This window comes from Notamacropus eugenii, chromosome 6, assembly GCF_028372415.1.
Source record: "Notamacropus eugenii isolate mMacEug1 chromosome 6, mMacEug1.pri_v2, whole genome shotgun sequence".
NCBI lineage: Eukaryota > Metazoa > Chordata > Mammalia > Diprotodontia > Macropodidae > Notamacropus > Notamacropus eugenii.
In genome coordinates, this window is record NC_092877.1 from 91322354 (window position 1) to 91347728 (window position 25375).

General features: G+C 36.4%; 1 protein-coding gene across 1 annotated transcript in view; it reads left to right on the top strand.

Moving 5' to 3' along the window:
- Nucleotides 1-222: 222 nt before the first annotated feature.
- The window catches only part of NWD2 (NACHT and WD repeat domain containing 2), a 175917-nt gene continuing 150764 nt past the window's right edge, over nt 223-25375 (top strand). Inside the window, exon 1 of the mRNA XM_072620454.1 lies at nt 223-582. Within this exon, the coding sequence (XP_072476555.1) occupies nt 432-582 (151 nt within the window). The 5' untranslated portion in view covers nt 223-431. The remainder of the gene's footprint in view (nt 583-25375) is intronic.

Here is a 25375-nt window from a genome sequence, read left to right on the forward strand (position 1 = left end):
CCTCCTGCTGTGCAGGGAAGAAAAGGGGGGAGGGGGCTAGCGCCGGGGGGAGGGGGCGCGGGCGGAGGTGGAGGAGAGGCAGGGATGCCAATAGCTGCTCGCTCTGAGCCTCAGACCTGTGCTGCTTAAGTCGCCGTCGCCACAGTTGACCTAGCGCTCCTCGGGCCCGCCGCTGCACTGAAGACGCTGGAGGAGGAAGGGGAGGAAGAGGAGGAGAGGTGGGGGGGGCAGCAGCAGCCTAAGGAGCTGGGGAGTTCGTATGGCCGCTCCCAGCTGGCAGGTGGTGCGCGCTGCTGATCTAGCTGCTGTGTCTGGCTTCGGGCGGCTTTGAGCCGTAGCGGTCTCTTGGGGATCGCCCTACCCAGCGCTACCCAGCCAGAACCAGGGCGAGGAGGAGGAGGCGGAGGCGGCGGCGGCTGCCACCGTGGGCGATGTGGCCGGCTGGGGCGGGCAGCAAGCTGCCCTGTGCCCGAGACTCGGCTCTCCGGCGGGCGGCTTTCTCCGGGAACCTCACAGCTTTGCCTTCCCACCTAGTGCCGGCCGGCAGGAGCGTCCGGGTCTTCATCAGTGCCAATCCTGAAGGTAACTCGTTCAAGGTCTCCACCTCTCCCCTCTCCGCGGGTCTGTCTGTCTGTCTGCCGGTCTGTCTGATGGGCTATCTGGAGCGTGGGTCCCGTTCATCCACCCTCCGCTCTCCCTACAAAGCGGCTGCTACCCTGGGCTTGATTTTTTTTAAGTAAACTACTTTTTCTTTTTTCTCCGCCCTTTGCCTGCTGTCTTCCCCCAGGACCCGCACACATGCCCGGGTGAGCCACCTGACGACGCTCAGAATTGCGCCTGTCAGCCCTAGAGCAGCTCGGAAGTGATACGGTCTACAAGTCCAGGACTCCCCACCCCCACCCCCACCGCGTCCCCTTCTCTTTTTCTTTAAGGTTAAAGCTGTTTCTTGCCACGGCAATCACTATCTCAAGTTGTAGCTGCTGTCACTCCCCAGCTCTGCAGCAAGATCTGTATAGGCAACATCGCCTTCCTTTCCCACTTTTCCTGCTCCAGTTAGAACAGATTCATCTTACTTAGAACAGGGTCATCGCAGGCTGGCCAAGCTAGTCCCAGTGCTGACTGAAGGCTTCCGTGCAAAGGGCTGAATTCGCCCTGTGAGATGATCTGAAACCTAATGTCGGGGATTCGACCTTTAAGCTAAACTGAAGCAGAGACGCGGGTGAAGTGAAGCAGTTTGTTTGAGGGGGATGGGGAGAGGGTGGCAAGGGTGGCTCCGTCTGGATCTTGGAGTAAGGAAGGGAGTGTAGGGAGGTTGTTGGTGCCTGACTTAGAAGAGACATTCGCGTTCTCTGGGCCAAGTGGAGTCAGTAGGTTTTGTCCTTAAATTTTTGCTTGTCCTAAAATCTCCGTTCCGGATGTGATTTTTATCCATGCATAATTCTGGCCTTTATGTGGATAACATTCTTGCCTCTGTGGTGTCCCTTTTTTAAGCTTGAGATGTGGGTCCGAAGTAGCTACCTAGCATTACTAGATACGTAGTGGGCGCTCACTAAATACTTGTTGACTCCTTCCAAGTTTCTCAGGTGCATTAGGAATCAGTTTACAGCTAGTAAATTTTTGTCCCAGATGTTCACCTCCACTGTCTTTCTGTTTCTGTGGCTGCATGTTAACTCAGCCTCGGTACTCAAGGATGAGTAGGAAAAGATGATCTGGGGTCTGTATGAAACTTATTAAGGATCTTTTTGTCTTCCAAGGTGATGGCTGAGCGATGAGCACAAGGTATAGAGGGCTGAAATAGCCTTTCCCGGTCAGCCGAGTAGTTAGTGCCCTCTCCCTCCTCAAATTAGTTTGCCTTGACTTATCTGCTTGGCTATCATATGCTCCTGTAGAATATAAGGTCTTTGAAGACTGGGGCTATATTTAGCTTTTGTTTTTGTATTTCTTGCTCTTAGTATAGGTACTTTGCATATCATAAGAATATATTAAATGTCTGTCCAGTTCGTTCATCTTTACAGGTGAGTTATACTATCAAAAAATTGCTAAAGAATCTGCTAAAATCGAATTGTAATGAAGTTCACCTTATCAATATTGAATGCCATGCTTATTTAATAATAGCCCACCTTTGTACAGAATTCCCAGCTTTCTAAAGCACTTTACCCATAATAGCCCTGAGAAAAAGTGCAAATACTGTTATCCCCATTTTTCAGAAGAGGAAACAAGGCTTTGGGGGCTGAAATGAATTGCTTCAGGTTACACAGGTAGGATCATAGCTGAATTGGATTCTACTCCACTCTACTAAACTTCCAGTCACAATCTCTGTTCTGCTTGTGAGAATGGAAGACAGAGTTTTAAAGTTCCACTTCACTTATAAAATGAGCATGCACCAAAAGTTTCCAGTATAACTTTAAAATTATGACAGGGAAGTTGTGTGAACAATAAATAGGTCATGTACATTAATTAGCAATGAAAGGTAGTAGAAGAAAAATTTTACTTAAGGGCAGAGGAGGCACTTAAAGTTCCTTTAATATTCTGATCACACTTCCTAAATGAGTTATATGTGATATACCTTTTAAAAAGACACTGTACATTTAAAAATCTGTGTTTAGGATATTCTTAAGATATATACATTAATAGGATAAATACAGGATATATATGTGTAACAGGATATATACATCTTAAGATATGTACAGTAATTTTAAAAACATATTTGAAATATCCAATTGATTTGCTACAAATAAAAAAATTAATTTTTTGAAAATGTACAGTAGAGAAATAATAAGTGTTGGGAAATTATATTTCTAACTTTTGAGTGAAAATAATTTGGGATGTTGAGGATGTTAGTAAAATGTATCAAAATAATTGGTCACAAAATTTCCTCATTTAAAAAGATAGATTAAGTGTTCTAGTGATAAAAATATTAGCTATCAACAACTGCTGTTTTTCTTTGGAAATAGCATTGCCTTTTTAACATATGGTGAAGTCAAGTATCTGTTATTAAAATAGTATACAGGATGATGGATTCGTAGATTGTTAGAGTTAAAAGGGATTGTAGAGCTTAAAGAACCAGTCTTTATAGAAGAGGAAATTGAGGCTCAAATAAATTGTGACTTCAGCTTGTTTTAGAATATAAATTAGTTCATTTTCCCCCTAGTTTTTAAACTTATTGGTAGTGGTAAATTTTTAATGAGTTAATATTGAATTAAGTAATACAGGAACAAACCATCTTTGATCATTTTATATGGTTCCTCAAATTAGTTATATTACATGGTAAATATTGGCTTTATTGCATATATAAAATCATTAAGTTCTTGATTCTAGGCAAGGCTGTCACTAATATCAAAGAAGACTTTGTTGTGTACTAATTTAAGTGGAGATTCAATCTACCTAAGAAACTCCTTGTTAATACAAACATATCCTGGGCCTGATGGTGCCAGCGTAGTTCCCATTAACAATTATCAGACATTTGCTACCAAAATCATGAAGATAAAATTCAGTATTCTTTTTAACCCCAGGGAAGGAGAGGATGGAATGCCAACTAATAATGTAATTCTACATCCTTGACCCAGACAAATTTCACATGGCTCTTAATTATCTTAAATGGGAAGCTTACCTGACAAACTCCTACAGCCTTGAATTTTAGCTACATTGCAAAGGAGAAAGGCATATTGAATGAATCAGAGTAAAATAGGTTATTTTCTTATGATCTGAGTATGACACCCTGCAATCTTAGTAACAGCTCCTTCTGGGGAGCACTTTACTGCAAGCTTTTCCTGGATACCATTTCAGCACACAAATGGTTGTGTGTTGGTAAGATTGATTATAAGATTCTCAGCCAATTCTAAAGATATTTTCAACTGTTAAATTAAGTCAAGGAACATTATCTGTTCTTTCCTTGTAAAAGCAGCTTAGTTCTAATTTATTCTCTAAACAAAAGCTTCTCTGTGTTGAATTAGCTTCGCTGCTCTAATAATCATGCCAAAGACTCTCCCCAGCATTATTGATTTAATAGGTATTTGTTTTAAAAGGTTGGCCTGGCTCTATTCCCTCCTCTAAGAACGAGACAATCAATAAACACACCTTTCATTTCTTTCCTGTGTCTGTGTCCATCCAAACTTATGTCTCATTTTGATAGTAACATATTATAGGCTGAAAACATGTTTTCCACCTTTAGTAGTAGCTCATGACAGCCATAGCAAACTAGAGTTGGATGACTACATTCTACAAATACTAATACACTTGCCAGATACTGAGAAGCAAGATGTCAACTTAACATCTCTGACTCACTTTTCTCCTACTCTGCCTTCTACCTCTGGGCCACAGTTTGCTGTGCTGTGGCCCAAGGGGCCTAAATGAGTATTTCAGTATTGTACTAGAGCTCTGTTTCCTGGACATGGGTGTTAGTGGAACAGCTCCCCAGTGAACAACAAAACATGAATTCAAGCCCCATTCCTCATCACACAGAGGAAGAATTATGTTTACAGTGTGATGGTATTATCTTAAAACTATGGAAACTATAGAAATTGAACCTTAAAGCTCATCTGGTATACTCTCCTAGTCACTGCAGAAGATCCTTCTATAATATCTCTGATATGAAAAATAAATACTCCACATTTACATCCCAACATATTAATCACAGGGTTTGAAGAGACCTAAAGAAGATTGACAGTTCAATTCAAGATTGCCTTAAGTCAATTCAGTTTATATTTATATACAGAGAGTATGCAGGTTATTCTTTCCTGGCAGACATGGAGAGATACAAAATTTAGATAAGACTTGATCCTTGTCCTTATGGAACTTATGGCCAAGTACACAGAATATAACCCATGTTCCTGTCACGCACACACACACACACACACACACACACACACACATACACAAGAAAAGAATATAAGAGAAGGGGGAACAAAATGCTATGTGAGGTCCAAGAGAAATAAGACTTGATGGATGAGATGGCGTTTGAGTTGAGCCTTAAAGGAAAAGTAAGATTTTACTATTCAGGATAGGGAAAAGACATTATGAGTTCCTCAAAGAAGGGTCTGATGCATTTTTGTCTTTGTATTCCCCGTGCCTACCACAGTTCCTGGCACACTGTTGCTATTCATTCATTTTTCAGTCATGGCCAACTTTTTGTGACCCCATTTGGGGTTTTCTTGGCATTGATATTGGAGTGTTTTACCATTTCCTTCTCATTTTACAGATGAGGAAATTGAGGCAAACACGGTTAGGTGACTTGCCTGAGGTCATATAGCTTGTAAGTGTCAAAGGCCAGATTTGAACTCAAAAAGATGTCTTCCTGACTCTAGACTCAGCATTCTATCCAATGTGCCATTAGGCCTACCTGGCACATATTAAGCCCTTAATAAATTCTTGTTGATTTGACTGAGCTTAAAATATGTAGATCAGAATAGTGCGAGATAAAACTGAAAAGACAGGTGGCCAAAGAAGAAGAATAAATTTATTTAGTGGGTAATGGGAACCACTGAATAGCTTGAGGCAGTAAAATCCTAAATTTGTGGGTAAAGAAGATTAGTCTAACATGTATTAGAAGGGAGAGAGGATGAAGTTAGGAAAAACTCTCAAGAACTAGATTTAAGCCTTCCAAATACAATAATTACAAAGCACAGACAAAATACTAAATTGTAATTAGCTTGCACATTACTTGGGTACTTCTCCCTTAATTCTTGATTCTGCCATTTACCCAAGTTGGCATTCTAGAAAAGTTAGCTGTCACGGAGCTGTTTTTCTTCTCCTCCCCTGCCCCCATGCTATCTAATAAAAGTATCCACCCCTAAAATACATATGTTTTTTAGGTCCGCATATAGACAAACTACAATGGACAGAGAGCAGACATGATCATACTTCATAGAAAAATAGGAAAGCATATTTGATAGGCTTACTTCAACCCTATCTTTTGACTTCTAAGTGATATTTTTTTCTATAAGCATTATCTAGGCAGCTAAAGTACCACCAGCGTAAAAGGAGAGGCATTTTGCCATAGTTTACATTATTTGTATGTAAAATTACTCTGTTTGCGTCTCTCTGTCTCTCTCCCTCTCCCTCTTTCTCCTCCCCGTTCCCTTTGACTGCTTTCCTTTCCTTTATGTTTCTCCCTTCAATCTTTCTGTTTCTCTGGGTTTTCCTCTATATTCTACGTGTGTGAATGTGCACACATGTTCACAGTATGCACATGCATTGGGCAGGTTCTGCTGGAACCCACACTCTCTGCCAACAGATTAATATCAGGCTCATAAAGTTCAGTATGAATTAGGCACCTCTTCTCCAAAATGTGTCTTCCCAAGCATCTTGAGCTCCATTTTCTGTTATATATTATAGTGCAGTTTCAGACAGAAATAAAATCAGCTTAACACGACTCAGATACAATGTAGTAGTAAACAGTATTAGAAATAATGCTCCAAGAAGAGAAGGCAAATTTAGTTTCCAAGAAAAACTTGTTGAGCTGTTATTTTTATTTTACACTCAGCACATTAAAAGTGTTCCTTAATCTTATTTTAGACACTTAATACTATTTGTCTTTATTTTATAGTTGAGGAAAATTGAGGTAGCATGAGGTTAAGTGACTTGTCCAAACCAATAATCAAATGTGAGATATAGTGATGAAAGTTTGAAAGAAATAGTGTTAGTCATTAAACACAAGACATGCATTCTCTTGAGTTAGTGCAGAGCTAATGGCCTAGGATGATGTTATCATCATATACCATGACATAATAAATACATTTAGCAGGAGACTCAAGAGGAAGTGTGACCTAGACTATAAACATGTTTTGCTCCTCTAATAAATCATGCCTAACAGCTTACTGATAATTCAATTCCTGCTATACTGCGGGAATTGCATCATTCATTTATAAAAGGTGAATCACAGAGAATGAAAGGCAAATAGAACTTAGCAAAGTCTTACTATAAAATATTTATGACCTCTTGTGGTGGCAATGCTTTTGGGGGTATTGGTTGGGCAACATTCAACCTAGGCTTAAATTACTTCTTTTTCACCTGTATAACCTTGAGCAAGTCACATGATTTCCCGAAGCCTCTCTGTAATATGATTGTATTAGGTCAAAAGAGTTGTCAGATCACTGGAAGCTCAACTTGATGCAGCTAGATGGTACAGTGGATAGATTACTGGACTCAAAGTCAGGGAGATCTGAGTTCAAATCCAGCATCTGACACTCATTAGCTGTGTGGACCTAGACAAGTAATTTAAAGCTCTGTTTGCCTCAGTTTCATCATCTGTAAAATAGGGATAATCATGACATCTACCTTTCAGGGTTGTTGTGAATATCAAATTAAATAATATTTATTGAATACCTCACACATAGTAGGTGCTATATAAATGCTCACTATTATTGTCATTATTATTAAATCTATGTTCCTATTTATTGCCACTAATAATATTATTAATTCACAAGTACTATGAATTATCTCAAATTGTAATATTGCTGTCAAAGTCAGATAAAAAAACATTTATTTGTACTCACTATGTACATCATACACAGATACAATTTTTTCTTTTCTAGAATCATGTTTCTATAAGTTTTACTTGAATCTTCTGGTAAAATGGAGCTGTCTTGTGGTTCTTCTCATTGTTTTAATATTTAAGTCCAAATTCTTCACAATAGTTGAGGGGACAAAAAAGGGGGAGAAAGAGGTTCTATGGAAATAGATCATTATATGGCCATGGAAAGATCAGTCAATTGCTCAATCAGAAAACCTATGTACGTGCTTACTGTGTGTCAGGTACTGTGCTAGGTTCTAGGTATAACAAATACAAAAGTGAAACAGTTCTTGTCTGCCCTCAGAAAATTTACATTCCACTAGACAGAACAGAATGTTTATAGATAAGTAAAAAAACTATTTTTCAAAAACCACATAGTGATAGGGGAGGTACTTGCAACTAGGGAACCAGTTTGAAGGAGATAGGGCACTTTAGATTAGCCTTAAAGGAGACTAGATATTCTAAGCAATAGAATTCAGGAGGAAAAGCCTTTCAGACATAGAGGAAACTCTATACAATAACACACGGAAAAAGCAGATGGGATGTGGTATAGAGGGAAGAGTAAACAGACAATCTGATGGAATACAGAGTTCTCTCATGAAGGAAGTAATGTGGAATCAGCTGAGAAATATGGACTTGAAACCATGTTATGAAAGGTCTTAAATGCCAGCTTAATTTATTTTTTTTCCTAGAGGCATCAGGGTGACACTGGAGCTTCTTGAGCAAAGCAGTGATATGGTCTGACCTGTGCTTTAGGAATATCAGTATTTGGTAGCTTTATCAAAACCAGATTAGAGAGAGCATAGATTGGATTTAGAGAAACAAACAGTATTTGTTTTCATTTGAGACAGGTGCTAAAGATGATCTTCAACTTTTTACAAAGCATTATTACATCCATTCTCCTTTCTTCTGCCACTGCCATTCTCAGAGCAGCTTTCAGGGGCACTGTTGCCCTGGATAAATAGCTCCAAATGAGAGAGGAGCTCAAAATAAGGCAGAGAAAATGGAGATGGAGCCAGTAAGCAAAGTCTATGCTTATTCTCTAGGGTAAAAGCCTACTAAGGTATTTAGAAGATTTACCCTCTCCCACTGGGATTATATTGGGATTATAGAATGCATTCAAAGAAAGTCAATTCAAACAAATTCTGATAAGATAATAACTGACATTTTTACACTAGTTTAAATCTTTCAGAGATTTTCTATATTATCTCAGTGGCCTGTAAAGTATAGATGCTATGAGTTTTATTATCTCTGTTTTTCATATGAGTAAACAATTGAGTCTCAGAGAGATAAAGAGGCTTGCCAGTATCATACAGCTACCAAATATCTGAAAGGAAGTGAATCCACATACTTCAGTTCCCACATCCAGCAGTCTTTCCACTCTACCACATGGCTTCTCCCCAGTATGCTCAAGAAAGTTCATGGATATCACCGTCCCACTTTCAGAAGAAAAACTAAAATCCAACAAGTTCCAGGTCAAGACAATTAATTTAATGGTAAGAGTAAATGTTTCTAAAGTATGACACAATGATGTGAACTTTGCTCATGAGGTAGAATTTGTCAAATCAGGCTTATTCAATGCAGAAAATATTTATAAAGTGCCTGTAATGTATAAGGCATTGTTGGGAATACAAAGATGTAACAAAACATGGCACCCTCTACCCTTAGAGCTTGCAGTCTATTAATAAGTGTTTAAGAGAACCTTCCTTCATTGACATTGATACCTGAAACACTAGACTACAACAGGCAATTCCAGTTCTTGAGAGAGATATCACAGAATCTCAGATTTGGAAATAATTTTAACACTCTTCCAACTTCTAAGTAAATCATGCATCCTTTCTAACTACAACTCATCTAGCTTCTGCTGGAGGACTTTGATTGATATATAATTGACAAGTTATTGATGCTACCTCTAGGGAGCCCTAAGGAATATCTGGAATCCCCACCCACAGATATCGGACCAAAAATAGATTTCTGGATGTTAGGACCCCATAAGTTTCTATGGAGTTCCAGCTACAAAAACAAAGAAGAGACCATTAGAAACTCTGAGTACTGGTTTCTCCCAAAGTTTGTAATAAATACTTAACTATGGGATACAAAGCGGGATAATTGCAAATCTGTAACAAAGTTATTTGGAAATTAATACTACCAAAGATAAGGAAATTTGATGTTTTACTACTTGAAATCATTTACCACTAATAATAAAATATGGATCTAAATGGTTGCAAAGTCAATTAATAGAAGTGAAAATTGGCAACTCAAATTACAAATATACATAATTTAAAAACATGGCTAGCCAAAAATGGGAAGAGTTTATCCAAAAGTTGTAAAAATACAAAGACAGGAACCTAAAGAAGAAATAAATTTACTTATCTAAAAGTGTTTTCAAAAGAAAAGCCCTAAGTATGACTTAATACAAGTCACTTGTCTCTCTCAGCCTTAGTTTCCTTGTCTATTAATAAGAATATTGGACTTGGTGATCACTGAGGTTCCTTTCTGATCTAAATTCTATGATCCAACAGTGGATGGCCCCAAAGTTTTCAAAAACATTTTAATACTATGTTTAATTCTGTTTGCAGGGCAATGTAAATTTAAATAACAAAAGGCACCTGTTTTTCAAATATATACTTTCTATGGAGAGCATTCTGGAATTATGCCCAAAGAATTATAAAACTGTATATATACCCTTTGACACAGCAATGCCACTATTAGGTCTGTTTCCCAAGGTAATTAGGGAAAAGGGAAAGGAACTCATATGTTCTGAAATATTTATAGCAGCTTTCTTTGTGGTGGCAAAGAATTAGAAACTGAAGGGATACCCATCAGTTGGGGAATGGCTGAACAAGTGGTATATGATTGTGATGGAATCCTGCTGTGTTATAAGAAATGACAAGCTGGTTGATTTTAGAAAAACATGAAAAGATTTGCATGAAATAATGCAGAGTGAAATGAATGAGAATGCTGTACACAGTAATAGCAAGTGTCCTAAGAAAAACTGAATGACTAAGTCATTTTGAGTTACAAATATTCAAATCAACTACAAAGAAAGGACTTATAAAGGAAGATGCTATCCACATCCAGAGAAAAAGTGATAAAAAGAAGTATGTATACTATGGCTTTATAGACATATACATACACACACACACATTTGTATCTAATGATAGCCTTCTCTAGGGTGGGGCAGGGGAAAGGGGGAGAGAGAAAACAATTAAAAGTGCATAGTAGAGAACAAAGGAAAGCTTAGAAGGAAGCACAGAAAATCAGGGTAGCTACAAAAAATGATTTATTACACAGTTTTTTTTTTAAAAAAAAAAGGTAAACTGAAATGGAAATTCACAATTCTGTATTGATTTCTCTTTTTATGTTGTGCTATGTATGTGGAAATGTGCTTTTTTTCTTTTCATATGTAAGTTCAAAATGAATTTTAAAAATTTTTTAAAGAAAAGAAAATATACTTTCTAGCACATTGTTCTCTCAAAAAGGAAGAATTAGTTGCAGAGTGGGAATAATGAAAACCTTGTGAGTTCCATCTTTGCAAGAAAAGCTGTGCATAATCTGATATGGACTTTGATTTTGGAGAGCAGATTTCAGAGTTCAGAGAAAGGAACATAAGAGCTTATGTACCAAAACTCATCAGGCAATGTCAGCCCCAGAAGGATAGGAAGCTAATAGATATTTGTTGAAATTAAGTTCTAAAGGCATAAAATGAAAGTGAAACAATTCTAATGAGGAGAGAAATAGAGAGTTGCCTAAAGAGACTAAGGGAGTGGCACCCAACTTACTGATGAACTTGGATTTAGGAAAACCGTGTGCAGAAAATGGAAGCAAAGCCTGGTAAAAGTGTGTAATGACCCTGTAAGAACAGTGACAGCAGGGCTAAAGCTCAAAAGGAGGTGAATCTAATTAGGAAAACTAAAAACCACAAAAAAATTTTTAGCTATTTTGGGGCTAAACAAGTAATGGATAGGATTGTCATTCAAAGTGGTTGAATGGCTAACCTAGAAGGCAAAGCATCTCTTGTTTTGCTTTGGTTTTCACTGGTTCTCTGGAGGAAGAATAAATTTAAAGGAGATAATTTTCAAATAGGTAAATCCTAAGCTGCCATTGATAAGTTCAAATTACTAGGGCCAAATATACTATATTCCAAGATACTGGTGTCTATGAATGATGAACCATTGTCAGTGATCTTTGAAAGACTGGAGAAAAGGAGAAACTCTGTGGAACTGGGAAAGCACAAAAATGTCCCGATTTTTAAAAATAAAATAAAGAGAATGACTCTGTAAACTGTAAGCCAGTGAGGTGGATTCAGTGGCAGAGTTATAGAATATACTATTAAAGAAGAGATGCTAGTGAACACCTAGAAAAGAAAGAAGTGATCACGAAGAGTTAGTGGGGTGTCATCAAAAACAAATTATTCTAGGCTAGCTTCATTTATGTTTTTGATAGTTACAAGCCTCATAGAAAAGAGAAATAATGTAGTTATAGTTTGCCTTCATTCAAATTAAGTTTTTTAACATAAAGATCTGTCTTCTCTAGCCCTTCGCTTTCCGTAATCCCTCTCCATTGAGAAAGCAAGAACAAAACCTGTTACAAACATATATAGTCAAGCAAAACAAATTCCCACATTGTCCATGTACACACACACACACACACACATATGCATGTCTGTATATATACATATGTATATGTATGTTTGTATGTATACACATATATACATGTGTATATGTATGCTTCTCAATCTGCCACCTTGAATCTATCACCCATATCAAGAGATGGGTAGCATATTTCTTTATGAATCCTCTGGAGTATTAACTAGTCCTTGCATTAATCAGAATTCCTAGATCTTTCAAAGTTGATTATTTTTCTAATGTTATTATATAAATTGTTCTCCTGATTCTGTGTACTTCCTCTGTGTCAGTTCATGTAAACCTTACTAGGTTTCTCCAAAACCATCTGCATTATCATTTGATACAGCACAGTAGCATTCCATCACATTTCTATACTGTATCGTGTTTAGCCATTTCCCAAATTGATGGGCACCCCCTCGGTTTCCATTATTTTGCCATTACAAACAGTGCTGCTCTAAATATTTTTGTACGTATGATATCTCTTTCCTCAATGTCATTGGTATATGGACCCAGTAGTGGCATAGCAGTGGTACTGTTGGGTCAAAGAGTATGTATGTGTGGTTAAACAGTTTTGGGGGACACAGTTTCAAATTGTGCTCTTTAGTGGCTGGATCAGTTCACAGCTCCACTAGTAGTGCATTATTGTACGTGTTTTCCCACAACCTGTTCCAGCATTTGTCATTTTACTTTTTTTGTCATCTCTGCCAACATAATAGGTGTGGGGTAAATCTCAGAGTTGTTTTGACTTGCATTTCTGAATTATTAGTTAGAGAATATTTGTGGTTTGATAGCTTGGGTTTCTTTCTCTGAAAGCTGCCTCTTCATAAACTTTGATATAAGTTTAGGAAATCATTCTGATTCTTACAGAAGAAATCAGATGTTTATCACAGAAGCTTATGCATAGATTTTCCCCCATTTACCTGCTTCTCATCAAATTTTAGCTGCATTGGTCTTATTTGTGTAAAAACTTTCTTTAATCTTTTGTAATAAAAATTATCCATTTTACCTTCTGTGAACCTCTCTGTCTCCTGCTTGATCATGAACTATTCCTTTATATATAGATCTAACGTAATTTTTTTTCCTTGCTCCTTTAATTTTTTTTTCTGATATCAGCCGTTACAGTCATATACCCATTTTGGCGGTTATTTTGGCATTTGGTGCATGGTGTTGTCTATACCTAGTTTCTGCCATACTACTTTTCAGTTTTTCCAATAGTTTTTGTCAAATAGTGGTTGCCTTCCCCAATAGGTGGGTTCTCTAAGTTTATCAAGCATTAGGCTCTTGTACTCTTTTAGTTCTGTGTATTGTGTATGTCATCTGTTCCATGGCTCAGTCTCTCTGTTTCTTAGCTAATACCAGATTGTTTGGATTATCACTAATGTGTAGTATGGTTTGAGATTTGTTATTTCTAGGCCCCCTTCTTTCCCACTTTTTTTCATTAATTCTCTTTAAATTCTTGACCTTTTGTTCTTCCAGATGAATTTTATTATAATTTTTTCTAGCTCTGCAAAGTATTCCTTTGACAGTTTATGATACTGAATAATTAAATTAATTTAGAGAATATTATCATTTTTATTACATTAGTCCAACCTATCCACCAACAATTAATATTTCTTCCCCAAAAAAGTTCCATTTTTAGTTAGGTAAAGAGTGTTTTGTAGTTATAGTACAGTTTTGTAGTTTATAGTTTCTATAGTTGTTTTAAATGAAATTTCTCTTTCTATCCCTTGATTTTCCCAAGGTATTTATCTGAAAAAGTCTCCTATGTTATTCTTTCCTAAGGTGAAGAGACATAGGTTAGGTAGTAATGTAATTAAGAGAATTTGAAAGTGGTTGAATGGCCAAACCCACTAAGTTTTGATTAATGGTTTAAGGTAAACTTGAAGAGGTATCTAGTGAAATATCCCAGAGATCTGTGTGTGCTTATCCCTGTGCTCTGTATGATGTCATATATGTGTTGGATAAAATTATAGACAGAATGCTTATCATAGTGACAGAAGAAACAGAAGTAGAAATGTGATGGTAGGGGAAGATACATCTGTGTGGGAGTCTCAGGACCCCTAGATTCAAGTCCTGCCTCTGATGTTTACTGCCTGTGGGAAATTGGAAAAGCTATTCAATTTCCCTGAGCCTCAGTTTCCTCATCCATAAAATGGGAAGGGGAAACTAGAAGACCTCTGAGTACCCTTTCAACTCTAAATCTATGAACTTCAGTAATACTTTGATGGAAATGAGAGGGATAACTTACATGTTGAATGATAGAATCCAAAAGAATCTTAAGAAATGGGAGGAGGGAGAGGCTACATTTAATAGAGATAAATGTAAAGTCTTAAAATATGGATTCAAAAAATCATCTTCTCAAGTATAAGACATAGGAAGCATGCTAGGTAGACAACATTTCATTTGAAGAAGATTTGGAAGTTTCCCTGTACTTGGACTTCAAGCTAAGGCAACAGTGTGATATGGCTACAAAATGCCATGCATTAAGAGAGTCACAGTGTACAAAACTAGAGATGATTTACTCCTGCTGTTCTCTGCCATGACTAGGTGACATCTGGAGTTTTATATTCCTTTATGTGTGCCACCGTGTCTGGCATATGTTAAGCACCTAATAAATGCTGATTGATTAATTTCCTTTCTGCAAGTCCAGTATTATTATATCTACCATATCTTACTACCTCTAATCCAGAGTGATAAAGTCTAACTAAAAAGAACTTTTTCTGAATATTTCACTTGATAAAACTCTTATTTAAAAAAATTGATGAAAAAAGTGTTGTGGCAGAGAGTTAAAAGAGAGTGATTGTGTTGCTTGGCATGGTACGAGAGGATATTAGAAATATGCTCTTTTTATGTCAATGTCTTTGTATCTGAAGTGTTCCAAAAGTCTTGTTACTACCATGGTTAAAATAAAGGACAAGCAGCCAAACATAGATGGCAGGTGTCATTCCATGAATGATGACAGAATGTGACCTAGTTTCACTGAACTGATCTTCAGTGAAATTCCCATCTTCCACTATGTGTAGCATCATGAAACTGGTGAAATTGACAATTTTTCCACTGATTATATTTCCACCAGGAAGAAGAGAATGCTTCTGACACAGATTTATGGAGGAGTTGAATTTAAAACTATACTTCAATGAAATGAATGATTTGGTTCATTTTGGCAAATTGGGTGGCATGGAGGAAGAACACACTCTGTTAAGTAGACAGTGAGCAGATTGTTACTATTTAGGGGTTTGGTTTGGTTTGGTTTTTGCCTGAGGTGGAAGGCACAACGTAGTAGAAAATGTATAAGAAACAACTGGTGAGAAACTTGCTTGCTGACATTTGCAGAACTAATAGCATCTCACAGCCTGCTGAAGGAATAAAGGAACTGGAAACCATTAAATTGGTTCAGAATGGTATAGCACTGGGTGAAACTTGAAAGCATGCTTTGTCAAATATTTTGCAATTGTGGGCTCCACAGAAATTCACACTTGATTGAAGATGTTTAACAAAATTCTAACAATGATTTATTAAGTACCTACTATATGCAAGGTACTGTGATGAAATACTCTGAGATTAGAATGGAATTAAGAAACCATTGTTCTGTGATTGACATTAAAGAGATGATGTGGAATTGCTGTTTTTAAAAAATAGCTATTTACAGAGATACAGGGAGAAGGAATTGGAAGCCAATTTCTTTTCCAAATCCTGATTGTCTGAGATATCAGAAGACCATGTTATATGCATACAGCAACACTTGTATAAACAGAAGGCAGAGATGTTTAAGGAAAAAAGAGAAGGAAAGAAGATTCAACCTATACCTTCAAAAAATCGCTGTCCATTATTTAAGTCATTGCTACCTTTAGGGGCATTGATCTGAGAGGAGACAGGCTCTCATCTTGATAATGTAAAGAGAATTAAGAGGACTTTTTTATCTTAAAAGAAAGTGAAATGAAATCTTTGATTCAAACCACTTTGAAAACACTTCAAATGTACCTGAACAGCAAGTCTTTTTAAATAAATTGTGGCATGTTCTTCCTTCTCCTAAAGTTGAGATGCCTATGCAATATTGTATATTTTTATGAAAAGACCTAGTTTACAAAATATATGCAACTTTATATTTTTAAAGATTGCTTCAAAATGTAAAATATTAATTCAGATTCAAACTAAGTAGTATAGTTACTGTAGATTTGACTGCAAATGGTATACATAAACTCTTAAGAACCTGATTTCAAAGACAAGCTGTAGAAAAAAAAACTCACCACTTTTTACTGAAACCATTAGTGGTCCCCTCACTGTACAGATGCTCAGAGAAATCCCTTATATCTCAATACTTATTTTTATGTAAAACAAAATGACTAATTCGTTATACTAAAGTTAGTCATTTTCCTTCTTTCTTAAAGATTACTCTTTAATGTTCTGCTTCTATAAAACATATTTGTATAGGAGTAGATACATGCTTTACATCATCCCCTACCACTTTTAGCATGTAAAACTCCAAGCCCTCACTGGAGACCCAACTAGATAAACATGTGATTGGGAAATATTTAACAAAATTAATAAAAATACAATAAAGTATATAACATTAATTTGTGTTTTTCTAAGTCATTATGTGGTTGGCAGGGACCCATTTGATACCACTGTTCTAGAACACTGTTCTCCCATTGTCATTCAATAAAATTTTATTCCTTTAAAAAATCCATAATTACATTATACAACCTTCTTACCATCCATGCTATCTACGGATTTCCAGAATTCTCCCACCTTCATTAAGGACTATGTCTTCTATAGACTTCTTCACTCTCTCCTTTCATCATCCTTGAAAAATTTAATATATGTTTCTAACATTTCAATGCTCCAACCTTGCAGTTCATTATTCTTCTCAGTGCCAATAAATTCGGGTTCCATTACATTTGAACCACCCACCAGAGTGAACCCAACTTAGACCATACCTTCACTTGGAATTTCTCACCTTCCAAAATTTGAACTCCGAAATTCCTATCTCCTACCATGAAATTCTACCATTCTGCCTCTTCCACTTGCTCTCCTTACTGCCTGATCTGTTCATCATGATCATCAATCTCTTGAAGCCATACAACACTGTTCCTACAATTTCCCCTTCCATATCTCAAATCTTCTCACTTTTCACCCATTCTGTGTTAATGTTTCACCTCCTTTCTTGCTTAGCTAAAACACTTACTCCTCCTCCATTTTAGAATTCAGTACTGAAATGCAGAGATGTTTGGAAGAGTTTGCTTGAAAGAGATATTCTCCTAAAATATCCAGACTGGTTCCTCACCACCACCTCACCATCCCCAAACAAAGTTTGATGCAAAATCCTCTCTTCTCCTCCTGCTTCTGTGAGATAATTTTGGAAAGCTCCCAGACTGTTTCCTTTCTTCTAGTAAGATGAATCCCCTTTTCTTCTCTATGTGATCTTCCCTGAATGTTTATCATGGCTATCACCAAAACAAAGTCTTTGATCCTCCACTCTTAAATATTGACAAGTCTTTTCCTGGACCCCCATTCCACCATTTTCTTTCACTAGTAAAATTCTTCTTTATTGTCCCACCACTAGTAGCATTGATTTACAAGTGAAGGATTGAATATTTCATCCTGAAAATATTATTTGCATTACCCACTACTTTCCTGATTTTTTTCTTTTATTAGGTTTATTCCTTAGATTCTTTTGTCCACTGATGCTATTTGCCTTCTCAGTGTTAATCAATGTGTATTTTTAATTATTTAAAAATGCAAACAGAAAGACATAGCTTTATCTAACCACATGAAACAATATATTATTTCTTAATCCTTCTTTGCTATCTGAAACTCAGCTCATCTCTTTTAATACTTTTCTAGTTTTCTCTTTTTCTTCTCCCCTTTCCTCAGCCCAAAGTCACCCTGATTCTAGGCACCCCTGTCAAGAGAGATGAGCTGAGTTGCTCTCTCAAAGCTTTTAATTTTCTTTTGTTTGGTCACTTTGCATGTTGAATGCCCTGAAGACTAGCTTATCAACTCATTTTTCATTTAAGAATTATCTTGAGGATTCTTTCAATGTTATACTCAGTAATGTTGTATTTACTGCATTTTATAATGCTTTTCTTTTAATTTGATGTGACCCTACACTCTTTAACACGTTCTGATCCAGACTTTTCAATCCAAAAGAAAATTTAACTAGATGACTCAGAAAGTCTCTTTCAGCTCTAGGATTCTAGGATTCTTCAGATTGTTTTACTGCTTTAACCAAGAATAAATAGGGACTTCCTAGGGCAAGATTATGGCTCTGATTACAAGCAAATTGTGCTTATTATTTACATGAATTCTTAAATAGAGATTATGGCCTAGGTTCCATGGCACCCCAGGGTAACAGAGCAAATCTTCAGCGGCACCACAGGATATTTTAAATTTTTGAGGGAAGCGGATAGTCACTATCTGTTGGCATATGATGAACTGCTTTCTCAAAGTTTCAATATATGTTTTTGTCCACATGTACTTTTGGCCACAACCATAACTTCTCAAAATTTTTTATTTCTTGGATTTTTTTATATAAATGCTTGTCAACTCTCTGGCTCCATCAATAATCAAAATATGTTTTTCAAACAACTACTAAGTTATTAGTACGTAAATACTCATAAAGTTGTTTTAGACCAGGGGTGAGGAACCTGCGGCCTCAAGGCCACATGTGGCCTTTTAGGTCCTCATGTGGGGAACTTTGACTGAATCCAAACTTCACAGAATAAATCCCCTTAATAAAAGAATTTGTTCTGTAAAACTTGGACTTAGTCAAAAAGTCACGCCTAAGGACCTAGAAGGCCACATGTGGCCTCAAGACCACAGGTTCCACACATCTTCTCTAAACCTAAAAATTTAATATATGAAACTGTTCGGTATTTCTTTCAAGCCCAGAAAAAAAATTACTGAGATACTAAGAGCACCATGAATTGAGAAAGTCTGGGAACCTCTGGATCATTATATCTTCTGACAAGAAGAGGGTACACATAATCTGTATTATGCAGACAGATGATATGTAAGTAGAAGACAATTGTTAAAAAGTTTTCAAAGAAGTTAGGTACAACACAATTTATTTCCTGTCCTACATAGTCTAGCTCCATAGCCCCAGCTATCCTTTAAAAAGCTTCCAGACTAGAGACCATCCACTGCAGAACTTAACCTCTTTAGTTCTGGCACATGACCTGTAGGTCCTCAATGTCCTGATTGGCAGGTACCTCATATGGTCCACAATATCAAACCTCTAGCCTATCACTTAAATCAAATCAATGCTGCAGTTGCTACTAGAAAGACTATATATCAATCTGCTTCCCCATGACTCTACTTACTGTCATCCTTTCCAAACAAATATATCTCTCCCTGCCAATATATGGTATGTATATAGTATGTGTTGTCTCACCTGTTAGCTGGTAAATTTTTTGAAGGCAGGAACTGCCTTTGCTTTTGCATCTTCAGTGTGTAACCTGGTATTTGGCACATAATGATTGTTTACTAAATGCTTTTGCATTCTTTCCTTCAATTGAATCATCTGAAACTTTACTTATAATTTACCATTACATGATAGTAGATAGTTTGTACCTCAAAATTCCTTCTCTTAAACTGATTTTTTCATTTTAGGAAATAGTGTCAGAAGAGAATAGAAAATAGAGGAGGACTGTGAACGTTCTTTCTGGTGTTGAAACTTTCTTATTTTTTACTCTTCAGTGGTACCAAATAAAAGTCACCCAAGGTCTCCACCTTGTAAACTCCCTGATATGGTGTTAGATCTAGTATCAGTTTTAAGTTTTAGATTGTGTAATGGCCAATAGAATAGCAGTACCAAATCTTGTAAGTAACTGTCATTTGTTATTGAATTTCTGTTCTTCTCCTTATCATCAGTGGTCACTGTAATTATAGACAGAGAAAAAGAAATATCAGTGGAATGTCTAATAATGAGAGATATTAGACAAACAGAAATAGAACTATAAGGTCAGAAGACAGTCTGGAGAGGGGATGGGAGAGATAGGGGAAGGGAAGGGAAATGAATGGAAGTACCTACCATGTACCATGTGATAAACACTTTTCAAAATTATCTCATCTGATCATTACAATACCCTTGCAAAGTATTGTAGAATAAATCACAGTGCCTCAGTTACCTCATTTATAGAATTTGGATGGTCAAGTTCCAACATCTCATGTTTGTTCTCACTACTGTTTAAAAGTTTACTGAACTGGACTTAGCAAGTAATATTTTGTGAGAAGTCTTTGAATTAAATAGCAATCACATATTACACTATGGTTTTCATTGGGGAACATTAAGGTGGAGATTGAAAGATGGGAATGGGGAAGAGAGTCTAACAACATTCAGTACAGTTCAGGTAAAACCAACAAGCTTATGTAGTCCTAAAAGAAACTGGGGGTCTTAAGTCATACGATCCAGCCAGCCCAGAATATTGCTAATGTTTTACTTGATTTACCACAGGGTGAGCCTAGCCTAATTTAGATACGATAATTGATTTTTTTAGACAGTTCCTTCAAATAGACCAAGAATCTAATGCATAGAAAAGCTGAACAGTCCACACAAGGTTTAGGTATTTGTAAGTAATTCCATAAGAACCTGGGTTTTTGGAGAATTTTCTCTGAGATTCATGAGTCTACATTTTTTTTGTATTTCCTTTTCCCTCAAGTGGAATTTTGACTTCCTGATCCCATGATTTCTGGGTTTGTTTTGTTTTATAATTTGATTTTGTATAACCAGCTGACCTTTTTCCTAAATAGGTCACCTCATCATGCAGCCAGAAAACTTGGTGTACTGAGGATTTTTGCCCAAGGAAATTGGATATATTTTTATCTAGATGTGTCCATATGTCAAACAGATATTTCAATTTGAATTCAAAAACTATTCAGGCTATAATATTATATAATTCCAAGTGCAGGGAAATTAAAAATATTGGTTATGAACATAGTTTTTTAAAAGAAGAAAGTTTAAGTGTAAAAATGGGGTGAAAATAAGGTTTCAAAATATGCTTGAAATTAGAGATAAAATGTGACCTATTTTCCTTACCATAATCAATGACAGATTTGAAAATTCCAGCATATGTAATAACTTTTCCTATTGAAATCTAAAGAGAATGACATGGTTATATATTTATTGAGGTAGTACGTTTTTGTAGTGCATTTATGTAGTACATAATGTATGCCAGGCACTATGCTCGAAGCTTCATAAATATTATCTCATTTTATCTTCACAATTTTTACAGGTAGTTGTTATTATTATCCCCATTTTATAGTTGAGGAAACTGAGGCAAACAGAGCTAAATGACTTATCCAAGGTCACACAGCTAGTATCTGAGGATGGATTTGAACTCAGATCATCCTAACTCCAAGACTATATGTGTGTATTCTCTTTGTGTGTTCATATATGTTTTATTGACATAATACTATAAGTTAACCAAAATGATATGTAATGGAGAGAAAAGTACACTGCAGGTACTTTGTTTTCAGCATCACTTTATTTCCATTAGCAGTAATTACACAATCAATTTGCACCCAGATGACCTTAATAAAAAGTCAGTAAGTAGGGAATAATTGACCAGAAAAGCAAGCACTTATTGTTCCTGTGAAATGCCTTAATTATAAAAAAAAATTGAAAGAAAATCAAAGTTGGATCCACACATAATTTATGTTGGCCAATACCTATCACCTAAGCTTGGGTGAATGTGGTGACCTCAGTGGAAACCCTTGTGCAAAGCAATTATGTCACATTGTGGAGAAAATGGAACATTTCTCAGAGGACTGAAACCCAATAAAACAATAAAAACAACAGTACAAGAGATGTCAAAGGCAGTACATGATTAATTGTCAAGTGAGTAGCATAGAAATGAATGCCATAAGTTCAGTGTAGGGAGAGGTCAGGGGAGGTTTCAAGGAGGAAGAGAGACTTGAGGTGGACATTGTAGGATGAGTAAGATCTGGGTTGTTTTTTTTTAAGGCAAAACTAGGAGGAAGACCTTTTCATTTCCACATGAGACAGAAATTCATAATCACTCATTTCTTTATTAAAATCTACCATAAACATCATACATATTAGAAAATGAGATCATTGCTGGAAGAAAGCTTTTGACATAAATTATTCATTTAACAAGTATTTGTTTCTATAATATGCAAAGTTCAATATATCTTAGGGTTTTAGAAAAGAAAGGAAACTTAGGGATCAAGTAGTCCATTAAACTTCTTTGGCAGATGAGGAAACTGAGGCACAGCAGGAAATGATATTTCTGAAGTTACATCGTGAGTTAATGTCAGAGTCAATTTCAAGATGACCTTTAATATCTCTTGCAACTCTAAATCTATGGTCCTATGAACCTTGATGTTCTAACTGTAAATCCAGTGCTCTTTGCATTATACAACATAGCCTCCCGTGTGATATCATCCTCTCTATTTCAGGAGATGAAAAATTCTAAAAACAAAAACTCCAAAAAGGATGACAGTGAGAAAAATGTTTGACTAACCTGACATCACAGTAGTCCAAGGGCTCTAGTATCCTCTGATAAGCTTCCAACTACTTATTTTACCTTCACCATTTTAATATGGGGGGGGGGCACTTCTTAATCTAGCTATGTTTATAAACTATGTTTTTATTTAATTTCCTTGAATACAGAATTATACAGGTTGTGGTCAGTAATTTTCAAATGCAAATTTAAGTGTATGTTTGACTTAGGAAAACATTCAGATAACACATATATTTAATGGATACCAAAGGGTCCTACTTAGATGAAAATTACAGAAGAAAGTCAGGAAGCAAGGAAGGAAGGGAAGGAGAAAGAAAAGGAAAGAAGGAAATAATGGAAGGAAGGAAGAATTTTTATTATGTGCAAAGCACCATGCTCAGTGCTAGGATACAAATGAAAAAGCTAAGACAGTTTCTGCTCTCAAGAAGCTCACATTCTAATCAGGGAAGCAACATATATAGGAGATTTCAGTTGCAAGTAAGATAGTAAGACTTCTTCAGAGTCATTTCTACTGCTAAAATGATATCAATTTCTGGTGCTAAGCACTGAGAAAGACAAAAAGAAAAGTAAGATACAAATCCTACTCTTCAGGAGTTTTCAGTCTAGTGGAGAGCTAAGATATACACACATTAAACAGTTAAGTAGCAAGAGAAAAAAAAGTATATCATCAAATGGCAAAAATGTTAGTGGCACATTCAATTAATTCTAGAAAGTATTATTATTATTATTATTATTATTATTATTAAAAGGGTAGCTTGTACACATTTATGCAGGAAAATGGTGATCACCAATAACTAGCACGAGTTCATCAGACACAGATAGGTCACACCAGACTAGCCTTATTTCCTTTTTTTTGACAAGGATACTAAATGGTTAGATCCAGTAAACAATATAGACACAATCTAGGTGCATTATAGGTAAGCAGTTGGCATAGTCTGTCATGTTATTCTTATGAACAAGATGGAAAGATGTGGGGTAGATTATAAAACAGTTAGTTGAATAAAAGTTAGTTGGAATGACTGGACCCAGAGAGTAGTTATTAATGGTTCACTGAGGGTTTGGCAGAAGGCCTTTAGTGGGGCTTGGCCCTGTGCTGGTCAGCAACTTATCAATGACTTAGATAAAGTCATAGATGATTATCATGCTTTCTTAGGACATAAAAATTTTAACAAGTTAGAATGATAAACCAACACTAATAAAGATAAATGAAAAGACCTATTCTTAGGATAAAATATCAATTGTACTAGCATAAGATAAAGAACTTGTGCCTAGACTTCTGGGAGCCAAGATGGTGAAGTAAGCAGTAAATCACTGTAGCTCTCCCATATTCATCCCCAAACAACCATAAAATAGCAGCCAAAAACAAATCTTGAAAGCCTGAGACAGTGACCCTTACACCCTGGGAGCAGACCTTAAGTTTAAAAGAAAGGAAAAAAAGCCAAAAAACATGAGTAAAAAAAACACAAAAAATAGTCTAACTATAGAAAGTTATTAAGGTGACAGGAGAGATCAAGACAAACTCAGGAGAGGACTACAATGTCAAAACAGCCATGGGGCAAACACCTAAAGAAAAATGGGAAGTGATCTCAGGTCCAGAAAGAACTCATGGAAGAGTTCAAAAAGAAACTTGAAAATCATGTAAGAGAGGCAGAAGAAAAACTGGGAAAAGAAATGAGAGTGATGCCAGAAAATTAAGAAAAAACTTGGAAAAAGAAAACAACTGCTTAAAAAGCAAAATTGGCCAAAGAGAAAAGAAAGTCCAAATGTTAATTGAAGAAAATAGATACTTAAAAGTTAGAATTGGGCAACGGGAACCTAATGACTCTATAAGACATCAAAAATCAATCAAACATATTCAAAAGAATGAAAAAATAGAAGAAAATTTTAAATACCTCACGGGAAAAACAGCTGACCTGGAAAACAAATCAGGAGAGACAATGTCAGAATCATTGGATTACCTGAAAGCCATAATCAAAAGGAAGACCTGGACAACATCTTTCAAGAAATTATAAAGGAAAACTGCTCTGATGTCCCAGAGACAGAGAACAAAATATTCATTGAAAGAATCTACTAATCACCTCAGGAAAGAGTTCCCAAAATAAAAATTCCAAGGAACATTATAACTAAATTTCAAAAATATCAGGTCAAGGAAGAAATACTGCAAGTGGCCAGAAACAATTCAAATATCAGGGAGCTACAATCAGGATTACACAGGACTTGCCTACAACATTAAAAGATTCAAGTTCATGGAACATGATGTTCTGGAGGGCAAAGGAGCTAGGACTACAACTAAGAATCATTAAACTGGCATAATTAAATATAATATATCAAGGGGAAATGGTTATTCCATGAAATAGAAGGAAGTCAAACTTTCATAAGAAATTAAACCAAAAATTGATCTACATTAGCAAGACCAAAGAGAAGCATAAACAGGGAAAAGGGGAAAAGAAAACAAGGGATTCAGTAGAGCTAAACTGTTGATATTCCTATATGGGAAGATGATACTTGTAATTCTTAAAAACTGCACCACTAATAGTACAGCTAGAAGGAATATACATAGAGGTTACAGGTATAAGGTGAATTAAGGGATGAGGTAGAGGAGTGCACTGGGTGCAGAAGGAAGGGAGAGGTAGAATGGGGTAACTTATTTCACATGAAGAGGGGTGAAAGACCTATTACAGTGGAGAAGTTAGGAGGGTGGCTGATGGGGATTGCTTGAACCTTGCTCTCATCAATATTCTCTCAAAGAGGGG